At 51.2% G+C, this 14,838-nt stretch overlaps 1 protein-coding gene across 2 annotated transcripts; it reads right to left on the reverse strand.

Moving 5' to 3' along the window:
- Nucleotides 1-1,629: 1,629 nt before the first annotated feature.
- LOC148378538 (janus kinase and microtubule-interacting protein 3-like) lies at nucleotides 1,630-2,651 on the reverse strand. Of its 2 annotated transcripts, none has more exons than XM_088367868.1 (3): nucleotides 2,382-2,651; nucleotides 2,196-2,261; nucleotides 1,630-2,134 (listed from the first exon to the last, which is right to left on the reverse strand). In XM_088367868.1, exons 1-3 carry the CDS (start codon nucleotides 2,634-2,636, stop codon nucleotides 2,006-2,008), a joined length of 450 nt encoding a protein of 149 aa, XP_088223994.1. In that variant the 5' UTR covers nucleotides 2,637-2,651; the 3' UTR covers nucleotides 1,630-2,005. The 2 variants fall into 2 exon arrangements, with proteins under 2 accessions (XP_088223994.1, XP_088223993.1); XM_088367867.1 differs by having other exon boundaries at nucleotides 2,376-2,651.
- Between the last annotated feature and the right edge of the window lie 12,187 nt (nucleotides 2,652-14,838).

Here is a 14,838-nt window from a genome sequence, read left to right on the forward strand (position 1 = left end):
CGGCGAAAGTTACGCCCATCGACGTCACGTATGTCACGTGACCACGACGTGGCAGATGTCATATAGCAACCGCTGTTTTGTTTAGTAGATTTACAGTTGTTATGCATTGGCATAATGGTGTGCACTCAAAATAGATTTAAATAAATTAAATATTTCTTCTGCCTACTCCCTTTTAAACAAGTTAACTCTGCCCACGTCCATTGACGTCTTGTCTGCGTCACGTGACCACGACGTAGCGACGTCATATAGTAACCGCTGTTTTGACCAGTAGACTTAGTTATTATGCGTTGACATAATGGCGCACTGGTTAGCATGGCCACCTCTTAAGCATGATGATGCGGGTTCGACGCCTGGTCAATGTTAGCATGGAGTGAGCTGAAGTGCATGGCGCTGAAGATTTGAATCTTTGAAATGCGCTGAGGTCTGACATATCAGGCAGAATGGTTTGCCATCACGTTCAACAAAAAATAGAAACTTTCCCACTCTGATTAAAACGTCCTGTGTTCATCTACGTATTTTCGTTTTGCTGTGCATCTTTTCCCTGCCATTTCGAGAGCCCAATTGACACTCATAGTTTAAAGAAATGTGTTTGCCCATCCTACTTTGTGGAATTTCACCACATGCGCTTTTGACCAAAATACCAAATTGAACTCAAGTGAAGCCAACACGCACAACCCCCCCCCACACACACACACACACACACACACACAAATGTTGATATGAACATAAAAGAGCCGCATGCGGTTCGGGAGTTGCGGCTTGGCCAAACCTGTACTATACAACTTTATTTGTATAAAATTTTCACAACAGCTGTCACACAAACAAAGCGGGAAAAACCGAAGACGTGCGTGTTCCGCCCACGCTGGATTTATTTGCACCTTTGAAAAGACATCGTATTGCCGCAGATGTGGCAAAGAGTACTTTTGGGCATCTGAGACGGAAGGATGTCCAAAGCATCACGTCACCTGCTCTGGTAGGCATGGTGGTGGGACGTTGAGGTCAACCGCTTTGGGGTTGGCTGACTCTTTGATCGCAGGATGCCACACACTTGAAGACAGAAGCAGAAAAGCAGAGCTAAATGCAAAATGTACTCACCGGTGACTCCAATTTTTTTCCCCCCTGAAGAAACAGCTGGACGGGTGGCCCCGGCTGGCCAGTGGGACTCTTGTTATTCTGACCCTTTTTAGTGCGCGTTTGGGGCAACAACCGTTTTTTGTGGCGCTCTCTTCTGGTTCAAAAGTGCCCTGCATGTGAATTTGCTTTTCCTGCCTTCTGATTGGATGAGCGCCGGTGTGACGCGGTGCCTCTGTCACCGTGGCGGGGGGTATACGTTGGCATCGGAGCGTCTGCCAACGTCTGAGACCGGCTGGCAGTGTATCGGAGGTGTCGAGTGCGGTGCCGCTGGAGCTCACTCACCAGCTGGTGTTAGGGCCACAGAATGAAGGCCAAGGAGAAGAATAGAAAGAGAAACAGAAACTTCTCCTCCAATTGTTTGATTTGTCTCTTCTGAGCTTCGATGAATTCTTTCAGCTCTTTGTTCCTCTAGGACGGACAAATGGAAAGTGGCATTCAAAAGCCAGTAAGCGTGCAAGTAAGTGCCGGGCTGGCTTTGGGCCCTTACCTGTTGCGCGCTGTGCAGCAGATCCATTCTCTCTTGGAGGATGCAAGCGTCGCGCTCCCTCAACTCGCACATCAGGGCTCGCTTCCATTGGTCCACGGCGCTCCTAAGCTCTTCTCTCTGATCCGCCGTCAGCACGTCATTCACGCCAGCGTGGCTGGCTTTTTCGCCGTCCGTGGCGGGGCAGTCCCGCTGCGGTAGCGCCTCGTACAACATGGCCTCCAGCTCCAGGATCCTCTGGGCCGCAATCCTCGTCCATCAGTGGTCCGGCGGGAGATTTGAGGGCGGCTTACCTTATGAGCCTGGTCCATGGAACACTTCCTGAAGTCCAACTCTTCATCCAGGTAGCCCTTCTGCTTGCAGAACATATCCTAGCACAGCTCAAGGTCAGAATTGTTGGGGCACATTGCCGGAGTTCCCCTTGGCTGATGTCGCGTGTCTGTCTACCTTCTCACTTTCAATGTCCAACATCTTCTGTTGAAGTGCTGACTTGGTCACTTTGATGTATTCTAACCACTGAGGAAAGGCTGCTGTCACATAAGCAGAATGCGAGAGCGTGCGTGGACGTGCGCGTTACCTTCTCGGCTAGGGTGAGAAGGGTCCTGGCGTGAATCACGACTACCTGCTCCTCGTTGGTGAGATTCTGCAAGAGCCCAAAGGCACAGCGTCAACAAGCTTCTTTCAGCGCAAAGCCTTCCAAAAGTCACATTTGAGCCGCCGAGTCTCGTGGAGTGCGAACATAAGGAGTTCGACATACACTTACGGCGTTATAGCCCAGGATGTCCAGCTTCTTCATCAGATCACTGATGACGATGTCCGGGGGAAAGGCGCAAGGAGCAATGTAAGGTGTTCTGGGACCTCGGGTTAAGGTTAGGGTTGCGAGGGACGCCTTACGTACGCTCACGCCCTCGGCCTCGCAGTAGATCTGCAAAGGGCTGAGGCCGTCTGGGAAACGGACTTGCAGAAACTTCAAGACGGGGGAGCGCCACTCCCTCTCCTGAAAGGCAGAGGCATGCATCCGTCCGTCCGTCCGTCCGTCCGTCACATCTCTGGCCTCAACACGCTTGTGCGAGTCTTCCCACCTCCAGCTCCAGGATGCGGAACTCAAGCAGTTCGTTTTGGTCTCGGATATCCTGGATGTGCTCTTTCAGACGCGCTTCTTCCGCCTCCATCCGCCTGACCTGAAAAGACAGTCAGACCTCATCTGCGGGGCTTCCCGACAGGTGTGACGCCAAGCGACTCCGCCCAGCGCCTTTCTTTCCGTCACCTTTTCGGCCAACTGCTGATTGCTCTGACGCAGCAGCTGCTTCTCCTCCACCCACTTGACATTCTAGAAGAGACAAACGCGTGGACAGCTTTGGAATGTTGTGTCATTTTCATCCACAAATTCTTTGGTTGACTGGAAAATGACATTTGCTTTTCTCCGCATTTTCCCAGCCACGTTCGGGGGGGGGGGGTTGGTCCAGTAATGCCAGACGGATGAGTGACTGAAGAATGTAGCTATTTTGTCTGAGAAAAAGGTGTGCTCATTGATGAGCTTACCTGTCCTTGTTGCTTCAGCGCTGACTCCAGATCTGCTACTCTGCTTTGATAGTGACCCATTTCTACCATCAGCTTTTCTCTGGTCTGAAAGGAGGAGGAGGGAGGCTCCTCCTCCTCCTTTCAGACCAGAGAACACCCGAGGCTGGGTGAGAACGGGGAGGCTGCGACCCGGCCGGGGGTTGCGGGAAGGGGCGCCACCTTGATCTCCTTCTCGGCGTCGTAGTCCCCTTTCGCTGGTCTGGGCTAGCAGAGCGTAGGCTCGTTGCAGCGCTTGATATTCTTGCGTCAGCTGGCGGTAGCGAAGCTCCGCCTCTTCATGCACACACCAATGCAACACAGCACTAGTACCAGAATCAGTCAGACCGGCGACAAAGCACCCGCGACGCAAAGACGAGTCCGATTCCAGGCTGAAGAGGAATGTTTGGTGCCAATACGCTGGCAGAAATGGCGGGCTACCTCTTCGGGTTCCGTGTCGGGGGTTCTGTCGGTGTGAAAAGACAAGGACGATCCGTCCGAGTCCACCAACACGTCTTCGTCGTAGCCGTAAAATGTTTCGATGACCTGCGGGCGCGGAAGCAAACATCTCTCTGAACAAACTGAAGCGACACCTCACGATGAATCGACGAGAGGAACGATAGCGAGAAAAAGGCCATTTCATCTTGCGCAACACCAAGCAGCCGCAAACAAACAGACTCACCTTGCAGGACCTCACGCTTTGTTCCTCCTCAGAGATTCTCGACGTCGGTATCGTAGCAGCAAATCTCTCTCCTGTCGACACAAATAATCCGCCTTTGAGATTCTTTGGATGCAAAGGGAACGAACGGCTCCGGCGCAGAAACAAACGCGACTCACAATGACATTTCTGACATGAGCTCCTGTCTCCAGAGCCTGAAAAACACGTCACCGGCGATGATTGGAGGGACGCTCGTCTTTTCCAAAAGTGACAACTACAGGGTGTGTCAGGGTTTTCCAGATTATCTTTATCGTATCATTGTGTTGCTTTGACTTTGACTGCGACCTGTAATAAATAATATTATTTATCCCTTATTTATCCCTATCGCTTATCCCTTCCTACACAAAGTCGTAAAACACCCCTTGCTATGTTTTGACTAGAGGTCAAGGGCTTCCTCTATTCAATCCACTCTTACACCCACCCTGTTTCTCTTAATTAAAATGCTCGTGCAGGAGCCGAGAGTCAGACTTCATTCGTACAACGGATGGACTCTCCACCTGCAGGTGTCCAAAAGAACTTACTTGTCTCCCGTGTGGTTCTTGCAAAATAAGTTGGAGCGAGCGCAACTCTAACAGGGTGCATTTTGCCACTAGCTGCCTACGGACAATGACGTCGCGCTCGCGGCTCATGGTTGACGGGCTGAGCAGCCGGGCAAGTCCGTCGTTTTCAGCGCACAGCGAGTGGCAAAGGCGCTGACAAAACGGGAGCTTTGAGCTGCTGAAAACGGCAAAACAAGTCTAAAGCGTGTTCAAACGCGTGCGCACAATGCTCCTGCTTGAAAGGTCGGAATTTAAGGGGCCAATTTTTTGGATGGCGGCCGCCGGCCAAGCTTTGGACGGAAAAGGTTTCCTGGCGACAGCGAGCGAGCGCGGCGCTGCCGTACGTGCACCGAGTCGCCTGCCTGAAGACCTTGGACAAGTCGTCGATGATGTGCCGCTGCTCCACAACTTGAAGGAACTCCATTTCACCGTCCTGCTGGCCGCAACCGCGGTCCAGGTCATTGAGCGAACTAGGCCTTCTCTGTGGAACACAAATGCAGTGGACTCTGTTGGCACGCCGCCGTTGTCCGCGTCGACTTACCAAGCTTGCCATCTCCTCGTTCTCCTGGGTGACAAAGCGCACTTTGTTTTCAAGGCGACACAGCACCAGCGAGAGTTCTTCATTCTTCCTGCTCAGGCGTTTGTTTTTGTACAGGAGTGGCAGAAACTGGCTTTCTGTTTCTCTCAGTCACTTTAGCTGCAAGCATGAAGTGCGGGATGTGAAAGACGCACAACACGCGGGCCAGAACGTATCCATTCCTTTTGCATCGGTTTGAACGGAATCGTGGCTTTGGCTCCCAATAAAAGACATCTACCAGGCAACCGACTCGCCGCGCCGCTCAACTAATAAGCAAGCGCAATGGGTGCCTCGCTGGATGGCGCGCATCAAACGTAGCGCAAACCTTCAAGCGTGCCGTCAATAAATTACCAGTTCATTGCGCTCTTCAGAAAGCAGGGCGTTTCGATCCTCCAGTTTCCTGATGACTGCGCTGAGCTCAGCGATTTTCAGATGAAACCGTCGCGTGTCCCGATCCTCCTGAGACTGAAAACGCCCCGCAACACACACACACAAGCACTCGTTCAAAGTTCAAAACTGTTTTTGTGCTACCTTCCTCCAGCAACGAACTAAGTCATGCGTACTGCAAGTGTGTGATGAGGTGGCTTACGCAATGAAGAGGATTGCTAGTAGCGGCGTTGACCCCACTTCCAGGGTAGTTTAGGCCCGCCCTTTGGGAATCCCTCAGGGCAGCGATCTGCTGCTCGGCAGCCTGAGTCTGCAGCTGAAGGCGGTGGACGTGGCCGGCCCCAGGGCTTCATCCAAAACACTAACCGCTCTGTCTTTCAGCTTGATCTCATCCGTCTGGATGTACAAACGGGGAGCGCTCAGGCAGGCGGGCAAACTCATTTGCCAGAATTGTGACAAAAACAAAGAGAGCAACCGGCCAATTTTTTTCTGGAATCGACTAGAACACCTTTGCTGTGACAAAAGCGAAGCGAGCAACCGGACATTTTCTTCTTGTGAAATAGAATAGAATAGAATGCCTTAGGTGTCATTGCACTGCAGGTATACAACAAAATTGGGAACATAGCCACGCACCGCGCATCTGATCAGTCCTACCAGTCGGCGGATCTCCCTCTCGCAGTCTCTCTTGGTTCGGCTCAGCTCCTCCCGATGCTGGTGATGAGCCGATCGGAGCTCGGCCGCTCGGGACTGCCAGGCCTGCTGGGCCGCTGCCAGGGCTTCTTCCGCGCTCCTGGTGGAGGCGACACCGCTCGGTCTCCCGACACCGCCGCGTCTCCTCCACCTCCGCCAGCAAAGCGCCCCCCCTCCTCACCTGAGCAGACATTGCGCCACACCGGGCCGTTGAGACCGCAACGGAGCGCCGCGACGCTTACTGGGGACAAGCTACACAATACGGTAGCGGCCGCATCGAAGCCCGACGTGGCGTGCGGATAGTCAGACACGGATAGAGCGGATCACCTTGTCCATGGAGCCGTCCCTCAGGCTGAGGACCAAGGCATTCAGTCGCTGGATCTCTCCATCTTTGATTTTGATCACTCTCATCAGCTCCATTTCATGCTGCCGCAGTAATGTCTCCCTGGTAATGGCTAACTCTTTCTGCTTCTCCTCATGGAGTTTGCTTTTGAGTTCCGTCATGGCGGCGGTGGCACGGTGGTGCTCCGCCCGCAGGTCCTGACTTCTCTCTCTCTCCAGACAGCTGACCTGACATGACTTAGACTTAGACAAACTTTATTGTCATCTTGTCTGCACATGGTGCATACAAAACGAAATTCCGTTGCATACGTCTTACAACAAAGTAGTGATATTGCAGTTGAATAGAAGTAACATATCCTATGAAAATATATATATATACATATATACTATATATATATATATATATATTAAAAATAAGTATAAAGTGCAGCAGTGATAATTATGCAATAGTGCAAGTAGGCAAAACAGTATTCAAGAGTGTGCAGAGGAATGCTAAACCATGTATTAAACTTCTATTTAAAGGGTTTATACAAGTTCAGTAAAGTTGGTAGTGCGAGATAGTGCAAGATAGAGGTCCGTAGTGTCATAAAGTACAGTTCTGTGAATGTGTGATGCAGAGTTCAGTTTAGAGCTCAACAGTTCTAGTGTTCAACAGTCTGATGACAGCAGGGAAAAAGCTGTTGCAGAACCTGGTGGACCTGCAGCGGATGCTGCAAACCTCTTCCCAGAGGGCAGCAGGGAGAACAGTCCATGGTGGGGGTGTGATGGGTCATTGATGATGTTACGGGCACGGGACATGCAGCGCTGAGATGAAATGTCCTGAATGGAGGGAAGAGGAGCCCCTATGATCCTCTCTGCTGTCCTCACCACTCTCCTCACGTTCTTCCAATCGGAGGCGGTGCAGCCTCCACACCACACAGAGAGACAGCTTGTCAGAATGCTCTCTATGGTGCTCCTGTAGAACGTCCTCATGATGGGTGGGGGCAGGTGGGCTCTCCTCATCCTCCGCAGGAAGTACAAGCGCTTCTGTGCCCTCTTGACCAGTGCCGTAGTGTTCATAGTCCAGGTGAGGTCTTCTGTGATGTGGACCCCCAGGAATTTGGTGGTGCTGACCACCTCCACAGCTGAGCTGTTGATGATCAGTGGAGCGTGGTGAGGCTGTTTTTTCCTGAAGTCGACGATGATCTCCTTCATCTTCTCCTCATTCAGGATCAGGCTGTTTTCTCTGCACCAGCCCACCAGCTGCTCCACCTCCTCTCTGTAGTCCAGGTCGTTGTTGTCTCTGATGAGCCCCACCACCGTTGTGTCGTCTGCTGACTTCACGATGTGATTGGTGGTGAACCTGAGGACGCAGTCGTGTGTCATCAGGGTGCACAGCAGGGGGCTCAGGACGCAGCCCTGAAGGGAGCCTGTGCTGAGGGTGATGACATCAGAGGTGTTCTGTCCGACCCGGACTGACTGAGGTCTGTTGGTGAGGAAGTCTAGCAGCCAGTTGCGAAGGGGGGTGTTGAAGCCCAGGTGTTCCAATTTTCCTACCAGATGCTGTGGGATGATGGTGTTAAACGCTGAGCTGAAGTCCAGGAACAGCCTCCGCACATGGGTGTTCTTCTCCTCCAGGTGAGCCAGGCTCAGGTGAAGAACGGAGGAGATGGCGTCCTGAGTGGAGCGGTTTTGCCGGTCGGCAAACTGGAACGGGTCAAATAATAGGGGGAGTCTGGAAACGATGTGACCTTTAAGCAGCCTTTCGAAGCACTTCATCATAACCGGAGTCAGTGCAACAGGCCGGTAATCATTAAATGAGGTGATTTGAGGTTTCTTCGGCACCGGAATGATGGAGGCAGTCTTAAAGCACGCCGGCACTGTGGCTTGGCCCAGCGAGGTGTTAAAAATGTCTGTGATGACCCCAGCCAGATGACTTGCACATTCCCTGAACACACGCCCAGGAATGTTGTCGGGGCCAGGGGCCTTACAGGGGTTGACTCTCCTCAGGGTCTTCAACACATCGGCGGAGTCAAGGCAGAGTACCTCCTCTTCCTGATGGGGGACAGTTTTAACTGCTGGAGTGCCGTTTAGTGCCTCGAACCTCCCAAAGAAGTTATTTAGACCATTTAGAAAGTCAGCATCAACTACACCCACCGGGGGGGGGGAGGGTGAGTTGTAGTCTGTAATCGCCCGTATGCCTTGCCACATACTCCTGATGTTTTTGACGTCGTGGAAACGATCCTGAAATTTTCGACTGCGGTCTCGCTTCGCTATCCTGATGGCACGGTTCAAGTTGGCTCTCGCTGTCCTCAGTGTCTCCTTGTCGCCAGACTTGAAGGCAGAGTTCCGCGCTCGTAGCGTTTGACGTACCTCCTCAGTCATCCAGGGTCGTTGGTTGCCCCGGGTGATGATATTCTTAGTGGTGCTGACGTCCTCGGTGCATTTGTTGATGTAGGCTGACACAGTCATGGCACACGCATGTCTAATCTACATCGGGAAAACTGGGAGGGAGGGAGGCAGGCAGGGAGGCAGGCAGGGAGGCAGGCAGGGAGGCAGGCAGTGTCTGTCTGTTGAGGTTTTCACCTTGTTCTTCTCCTGCTGAAGTTCTAACTGGACGTCCATCAGTTTGGTTCTCAGCTCGTCATTGGCGGCCTGAAGGGCGTCCGTTCGCTCCGCCTTGGCCCGCCCTGCCGGAGCTCGTTTGGACATCTCTTACTCGAGTCTCGCCCGGTCGTCAGTCAGAGATCACAACATTTGTACCTGGAGAGCACAAACGCAGCGCTGTTTTCCACTGGCTTCGAACTCAACTTCAATCGGTACCGTAACTTACAACATCATAAACATAGAACTAGCTTGACTTATTCATTGAATAAATGCATTTGGTTCTTCAAAACTGCATCACGCAACATAGCGTGACCGAGACGGCCGTTATCCACCTGCGTGAAGTTATTTGGTGAAATGAATGAGATGTTTAAGACACCATCGTTCTGTCTCTATGTAGATGAAGGGAAATAATCGATTGCTGAAGGTCCAAAGGTGTTGTGATAAACAAATAAACATATTAGTGATTAGTGACATATTTGTGATAAACATATTAGGCAGGATAATCACATATGTTAACGTGACTGCCCACACTGTATTTATTTATGGTTATTTGTTAAATCGAGTACTGTTAGACATGAAATAGGAAGTGTTTAACATAAATGGAAGACGAAAGGGGTACTCACCATTGTAGCTCCTGCTGGTCAATGATACGAGCCTCTTCTTGCAGTGGAAAACATACAGCCAACAAACACCGTGGAACCTAAAGGAATGAAATTAAACATTAACATTTAGCCTCAACCAACATTCACAGATACAACGCAGCGCAAACTACACAAACGTAAATCTTTTTAAACACAATGAGTTGTACTTACCGTGTACGCTCTAGACGGTCCACTTGCAAGCGGAAAATAAAGATATTTCTGTTGATAATCGTCGTGTTTGTATCCGGTGTCTCGCTCAAGGCCATTGCGCCCACAGATTTGAATTTTGGCGAGAGTTCAGCCTATTGACGTCATTTCCGCGGTGTAATACCCGCATATCTGAAACGGCAAAGTTAAGAGTAGAGTTAAATAAAGTTTTTAGTCAACGCAATAATTTACAACCGTTGACCAGTCGAAATAATCGTCGAAATTTGGCGTCTGTGGCTGGAAGCAGACGCCGAGTTCGACATTCCTCCCAAACGCCACACTCCCTCGCTTTTCAGGGCTAAAAAAAAACAGTTGTAATTACCTTGTACGCTCTAGACGGTCAAGTTGCAAGCTGAAAACAAAAATATTTGCCTTGTTAGTCATCGTGTTACTAACAGCTGTGTCTTGTTTGCCAGAACTGCCGCTTTCCTACTTCCTGTTGCAAGCCACGCCCACGGATTATAATTTTGCCGTGAGTTCCGCCTATTGACGTCATGTCCGCGTCACATGACTGCGACGTAATATTATCTAAAACTGTTTGTGCGGTATTGTGTTGTTCTGTGCGGTATTGTGTTATTCTGTGCGGCGTCGTGTTGTTCTGTGCGGCGTCGTGTTGTTCAGTGCGACGTCGTGTTGTTCAGTGCGGCATGGTGTTGTTCAGTGCGGCATGGTGTTGTTCAGTGCGGCATGGTGTTGTTCAGTGCGGCATAATGTTGTTCAGTGCGGCATAATGTTGTTCAGTGCGGCATGGTGTTGTTCAGTGCGGCATGGTGTTGTTCAGTGCGGCATGGTGTTGTTCAGTGCGGCATAATGTTGTTCAGTGCGCCATAATGTTGTTCAGTGCGGCATGGTGTTGTTCAGTGCGGGATGGTGTTGTTCAGTGCAGGATGGTGTTGTTCAATGCGGCATGGTGTTGTTCAGTGCGGGATGGTGTTGTTCAGTGCGGCATGGTGTTGTTCAGTGCGGCATAATGTTGTTAAGTGAGGCATGGTGTTGTTCAGTGCGGCATGGTGTTGTTCAGTGCGGCATGGTGTTGTTCAGTGCGGCATGGTGTTGTTCAGTGCGGAATGGTGTTGTTCAGTGCGGCATGGTGTTGTTCAGTCCGGGATGGTGTTGTTCAATGCGGGATCGTGTTGTTCAGTGCGGGGTGGTGTTGTTCAGTGCGGGATGGTGTTGTTCAGTGCGGCATGGTGTTGTTCAATGCGGCATGGTGTTGTTCAGTGCGGGATGGTGTTGTTCATTGCGGCATGGTGTTGTTCAGTGCGGCATGGTGTTGTTCAGTGCGGCATGGTGTTCAGTGCGGCATGGTGTTGTTCAGTGCGGCATAATGTTGTTCAGTGCGGCATGGTGTTGTTCAGTGTGGAAAGTTGTTGTTCAGTGCAGGATGGTGTTGTTCAGTGCGGCATGGTGTTGTTCAATGCAGGATCGTGTTGTTCAGTGCAGCATAATGTTGTTCAGTGCAGCATGGTGTTGTTCAGTGCGGCATGGTGTTGTTCAATGCGGCATGGTGTTGTTCACTGCGGGATGGTGTTGTTCAATGCGGGATCGTGTTGTTCAGTGCGGCATAATGTTGTTCAGTGCGGGATGGTGTTGTTCAATGCGGGATCGTGTTGTTCAGTGCGGCATAATGTTGTTCAGTGCAGCATGGTGTTGTTCAGTGCGGCATGGTGTTGTTCAGTGCGACATAATGTTGTTTAGTGCGGCATAATGTTGTTCAGTGCGGCATAATGTTGTTCAGTGCGGCATGGTGTTGTTCAGTGCGGCATGGTGTTGTTCAGTGCGGCATGGTGTTGTTCAGTGCAGGATGGTGTTGTTCAGTGCGGCATGGTGTTGTTCAATGCGGCATGGTGTTGTTCAGTGCGGAATGGTGTTGTTCAGTGCAGGATGGTGTTGTTCAGTGCGGCATGGTGTTGTTCAGTGCGGAATGGTGTTGTTCAGTGCGGCATGGTGTTGTTCAGTGCGGCATGGTGTTGTTCAGTGCAGGATGGTGTTGTTCAATGCGGGATCGTGTTGTTCAGTGCGGCATGGTGTTGTTCAGTGCGGCATGGTGTTGTTCAGTGCGGCATAATGTTGTTCAGTGCGGCATGGTGTTGTTCAGTGCGGCATGGTGTTGTTCAGTGCGGCATGGTGTTGTTCAGTGCGGCATGGTGTTGTTCAGTGCGGCATAATGTTGTCCAGTGCGCCATAATGTTGTTCAGTGCGGCATGGTGTTGTTTAGTGCGGGATGGTGTTGTTCAGTGCAGGATGGTGTTGTTCAGTGCGGCATGGTGTTGTTCAATGCGGCATGGTGTTGTTCAGTGCGGGATGGTGTTGTTCAGTGCGGCATGGTGTTGTTCAGTGCGGCATAATGTTCAGTGCGGCATGGTGTTGTTCAGTGCGGCATGGTGTTGTTCAGTGCGGCATGGTGTTGTTCAGTGCGGCATGGTGTTGTTCAGTGCGGAATGGTGTTGTTCAGTGCGGCATGGTGTTGTTCAGTGCGGGATGGTGTTGTTCAATGCGGGATCGTGTTGTTCAGTACGGGGTGGTGTTGTTCAGTGCAGGATGGTGTTGTTCAGTGCAGGATGGTGTTGTTCAGTGCGGCATGGTGTTGTTCAATGCAGGATCGTGTTGTTCAGTGCAGCATAATGTTGTTCAGTGCAGCATGGTGTTGTTCAGTGCGGCATGGTGTTGTTCAATGCGGCATGGTGTTGTTCAGTGCGGGATGGTGTTGTTCAGTGCGGCATGGTGTTTTTCAGTGCGGCATAATGTTGTTCAGTGCGGCATGGTGTTGTTCAGTGCGGCATGGTGTTGTTCAGTGCAGGATGGTGTTGTTCAGTGCGGCATGGTGTTGTTCAATGCAGGATCGTGTTGTTCAGTGCAGCATAATGTTGTTCAGTGCAGCATGGTGTTGTTCAGTGCGGCATGGTGTTGTTCAATGCGGCATGGTGTTGTTCACTGCGGGATGGTGTTGTTCAATGCGGGATCGTGTTGTTCAGTGCGGCATAATGTTGTTCAGTGCAGCATGGTGTTGTTCAGTGCGGCATGGTGTTGTTCAGTGCGACATAATGTTGTTTAGTGCGGCATAATGTTGTTCAGTGCGGCATAATGTTGTTCAGTGCGGCATGGTGTTGTTCAGTGCGGCATGGTGTTGTTCAGTGCGGCATGGTGTTGTTCAGTGCAGGATGGTGTTGTTCAGTGCGGCATGGTGTTGTTTAATGCGGCATGGTGTTGTTCATTGCGGGATGGTGTTGTTCAGTGCAGGATGGTGTCGTTCAGTGCGGCATGGTGTTGTTCAGTGCGGAATGGTGTTGTTCAGTGCGGCATGGTGTTGTTCAGTGCGGCATGGTGTTGTTCAGTGCAGGATGGTGTTGTTCAATGCGGGATCGTGTTGTTCAGTGCGGCATAGTGTTGTTCAGTGCGGCATGGTGTTGTTCAGTGCGGCATAATGTTGTTCAGTGCGGCATGGTGTTGTTCAGTGCGGCATGGTGTTGTTCAGTGCGGCATGGTGTTGTTCAGTGCGGCATGGTGTTGTTCAGTGCGGCATAATGTTGTCCAGTGCGCCATAATGTTGTTCAGTGCGGCATGGTGTTGTTTAGTGCGGGATGGTGTTGTTCAGTGCAGGATGGTGTTGTTCAGTGCGGCATGGTGTTGTTCAATGCGGCATGGTGTTGTTCAGTGCGGGATGGTGTTGTTCAGTGCGGCATGGTGTTGTTCAGTGCGGCATAATGTTGTTCAGTGCGGCATGGTGTTGTTCAGTGCGGCATGGTGTTGTTCAGTGCGGAATGGTGTTGTTCAGTGCGGCATGGTGTTGTTCAGTGCGGGATGGTGTTCAATGCGGGATCGTGTTGTTCAGTGCGGGGTGGTGTTGTTCAGTGCAGGATGGTGTTGTTCAGTGCAGGATGGTGTTGTTCAGTGCGGTATGGTGTTGTTCAATGCAGGATCGTGTTGTTCAGTGCAGCATAATGTTGTTCAGTGCAGCATGGTGTTGTTCAGTGCGGCATGGTGTTGTTCAATGCGGCATGGTGTTGTTCAGTGCGGGATGGTGTTGTTCAGTGCGGCATGGTGTTTTTCAGTGCGGCATAATGTTGTTCAGTGCGGCATGGTGTTGTTCAGTGCGGCATGGTGTTGTTCAGTGCGACATAATGTTGTTCAGTGCGGCATAATGTTGTTCAGTGCGGCATGGTGTTGTTCAGTGCGGCATGGTGTTGTTCAGTGCGGCATGGTGTTGTTCAGTGCGGCATGGTGTTGTTCAGTGCAGGATGGTGTTGTTCAGTGCAGGATGGTGTTGTTCAATGCGGCATGGTGTTGTTCAGTGCGGGATGGTGTTGTTCAGTGCAGGATGGTGTTGTTCAGTGCGGCATGGTGTTGTTCAGTGCGGAATGGTGTTGTTCAGTGCGGCATGGTGTTGTTCAGTGCGGCATGGTGTTGTTCAGTGCAGGATGGTGTTGTTCAATGCGGGATGGTGTTGTTCAGTGCGGGATGGTGTTGTTCAGTGCAGGATGGTGTTGTTCAGTGCGGCATGGTGTTGTTCAATGCGGCATGGTGTTGTTCAGTGCAGGATGGTGTTGTTCAGTGCGGCATGGTGTTGTTCAATGCGGCATGGTGTTGTTCAATGCGGCATGGTGTTGTTCAGTGGGGCATGGTGTTGTTCAGTGCGGCATGGTGTTGTTCAGTGCAGCGTAATGTTGTTCAGTGCGGCATGGTGTTGTTCAGTGCGGAATGGTGTTGTTCAGTGCGGCATGGTGTTGTTCAGTGCAGGATGGTGTTGTTCAGTGCGGCATGGTGTTGCTCAGTGCGGCATGGTGTTGTTCAGTGCGGGATGGTGTTGTTCATTGCGGCATGGTGTTGTTCAGTGCGGCATGGTGTTGTTCAGTGCAGCATGGTGTTGTTCAGTGCGGCATAATGTTGTTCAGTGCGCCATAATGTTGTTCAGTGCGGCATGGTGTTGTTCAGTGCGGGATGGTGTTGTTCAGTGCAGGATGGTGTTGTTCAGTGCG

Source organism: Syngnathus floridae, unplaced genomic scaffold (assembly GCF_059516105.1).
Source record: "Syngnathus floridae isolate MCC-2025c unplaced genomic scaffold, RoL_Sflo_1.0 HiC_scaffold_39, whole genome shotgun sequence".
NCBI lineage: Eukaryota > Metazoa > Chordata > Actinopteri > Syngnathiformes > Syngnathidae > Syngnathus > Syngnathus floridae.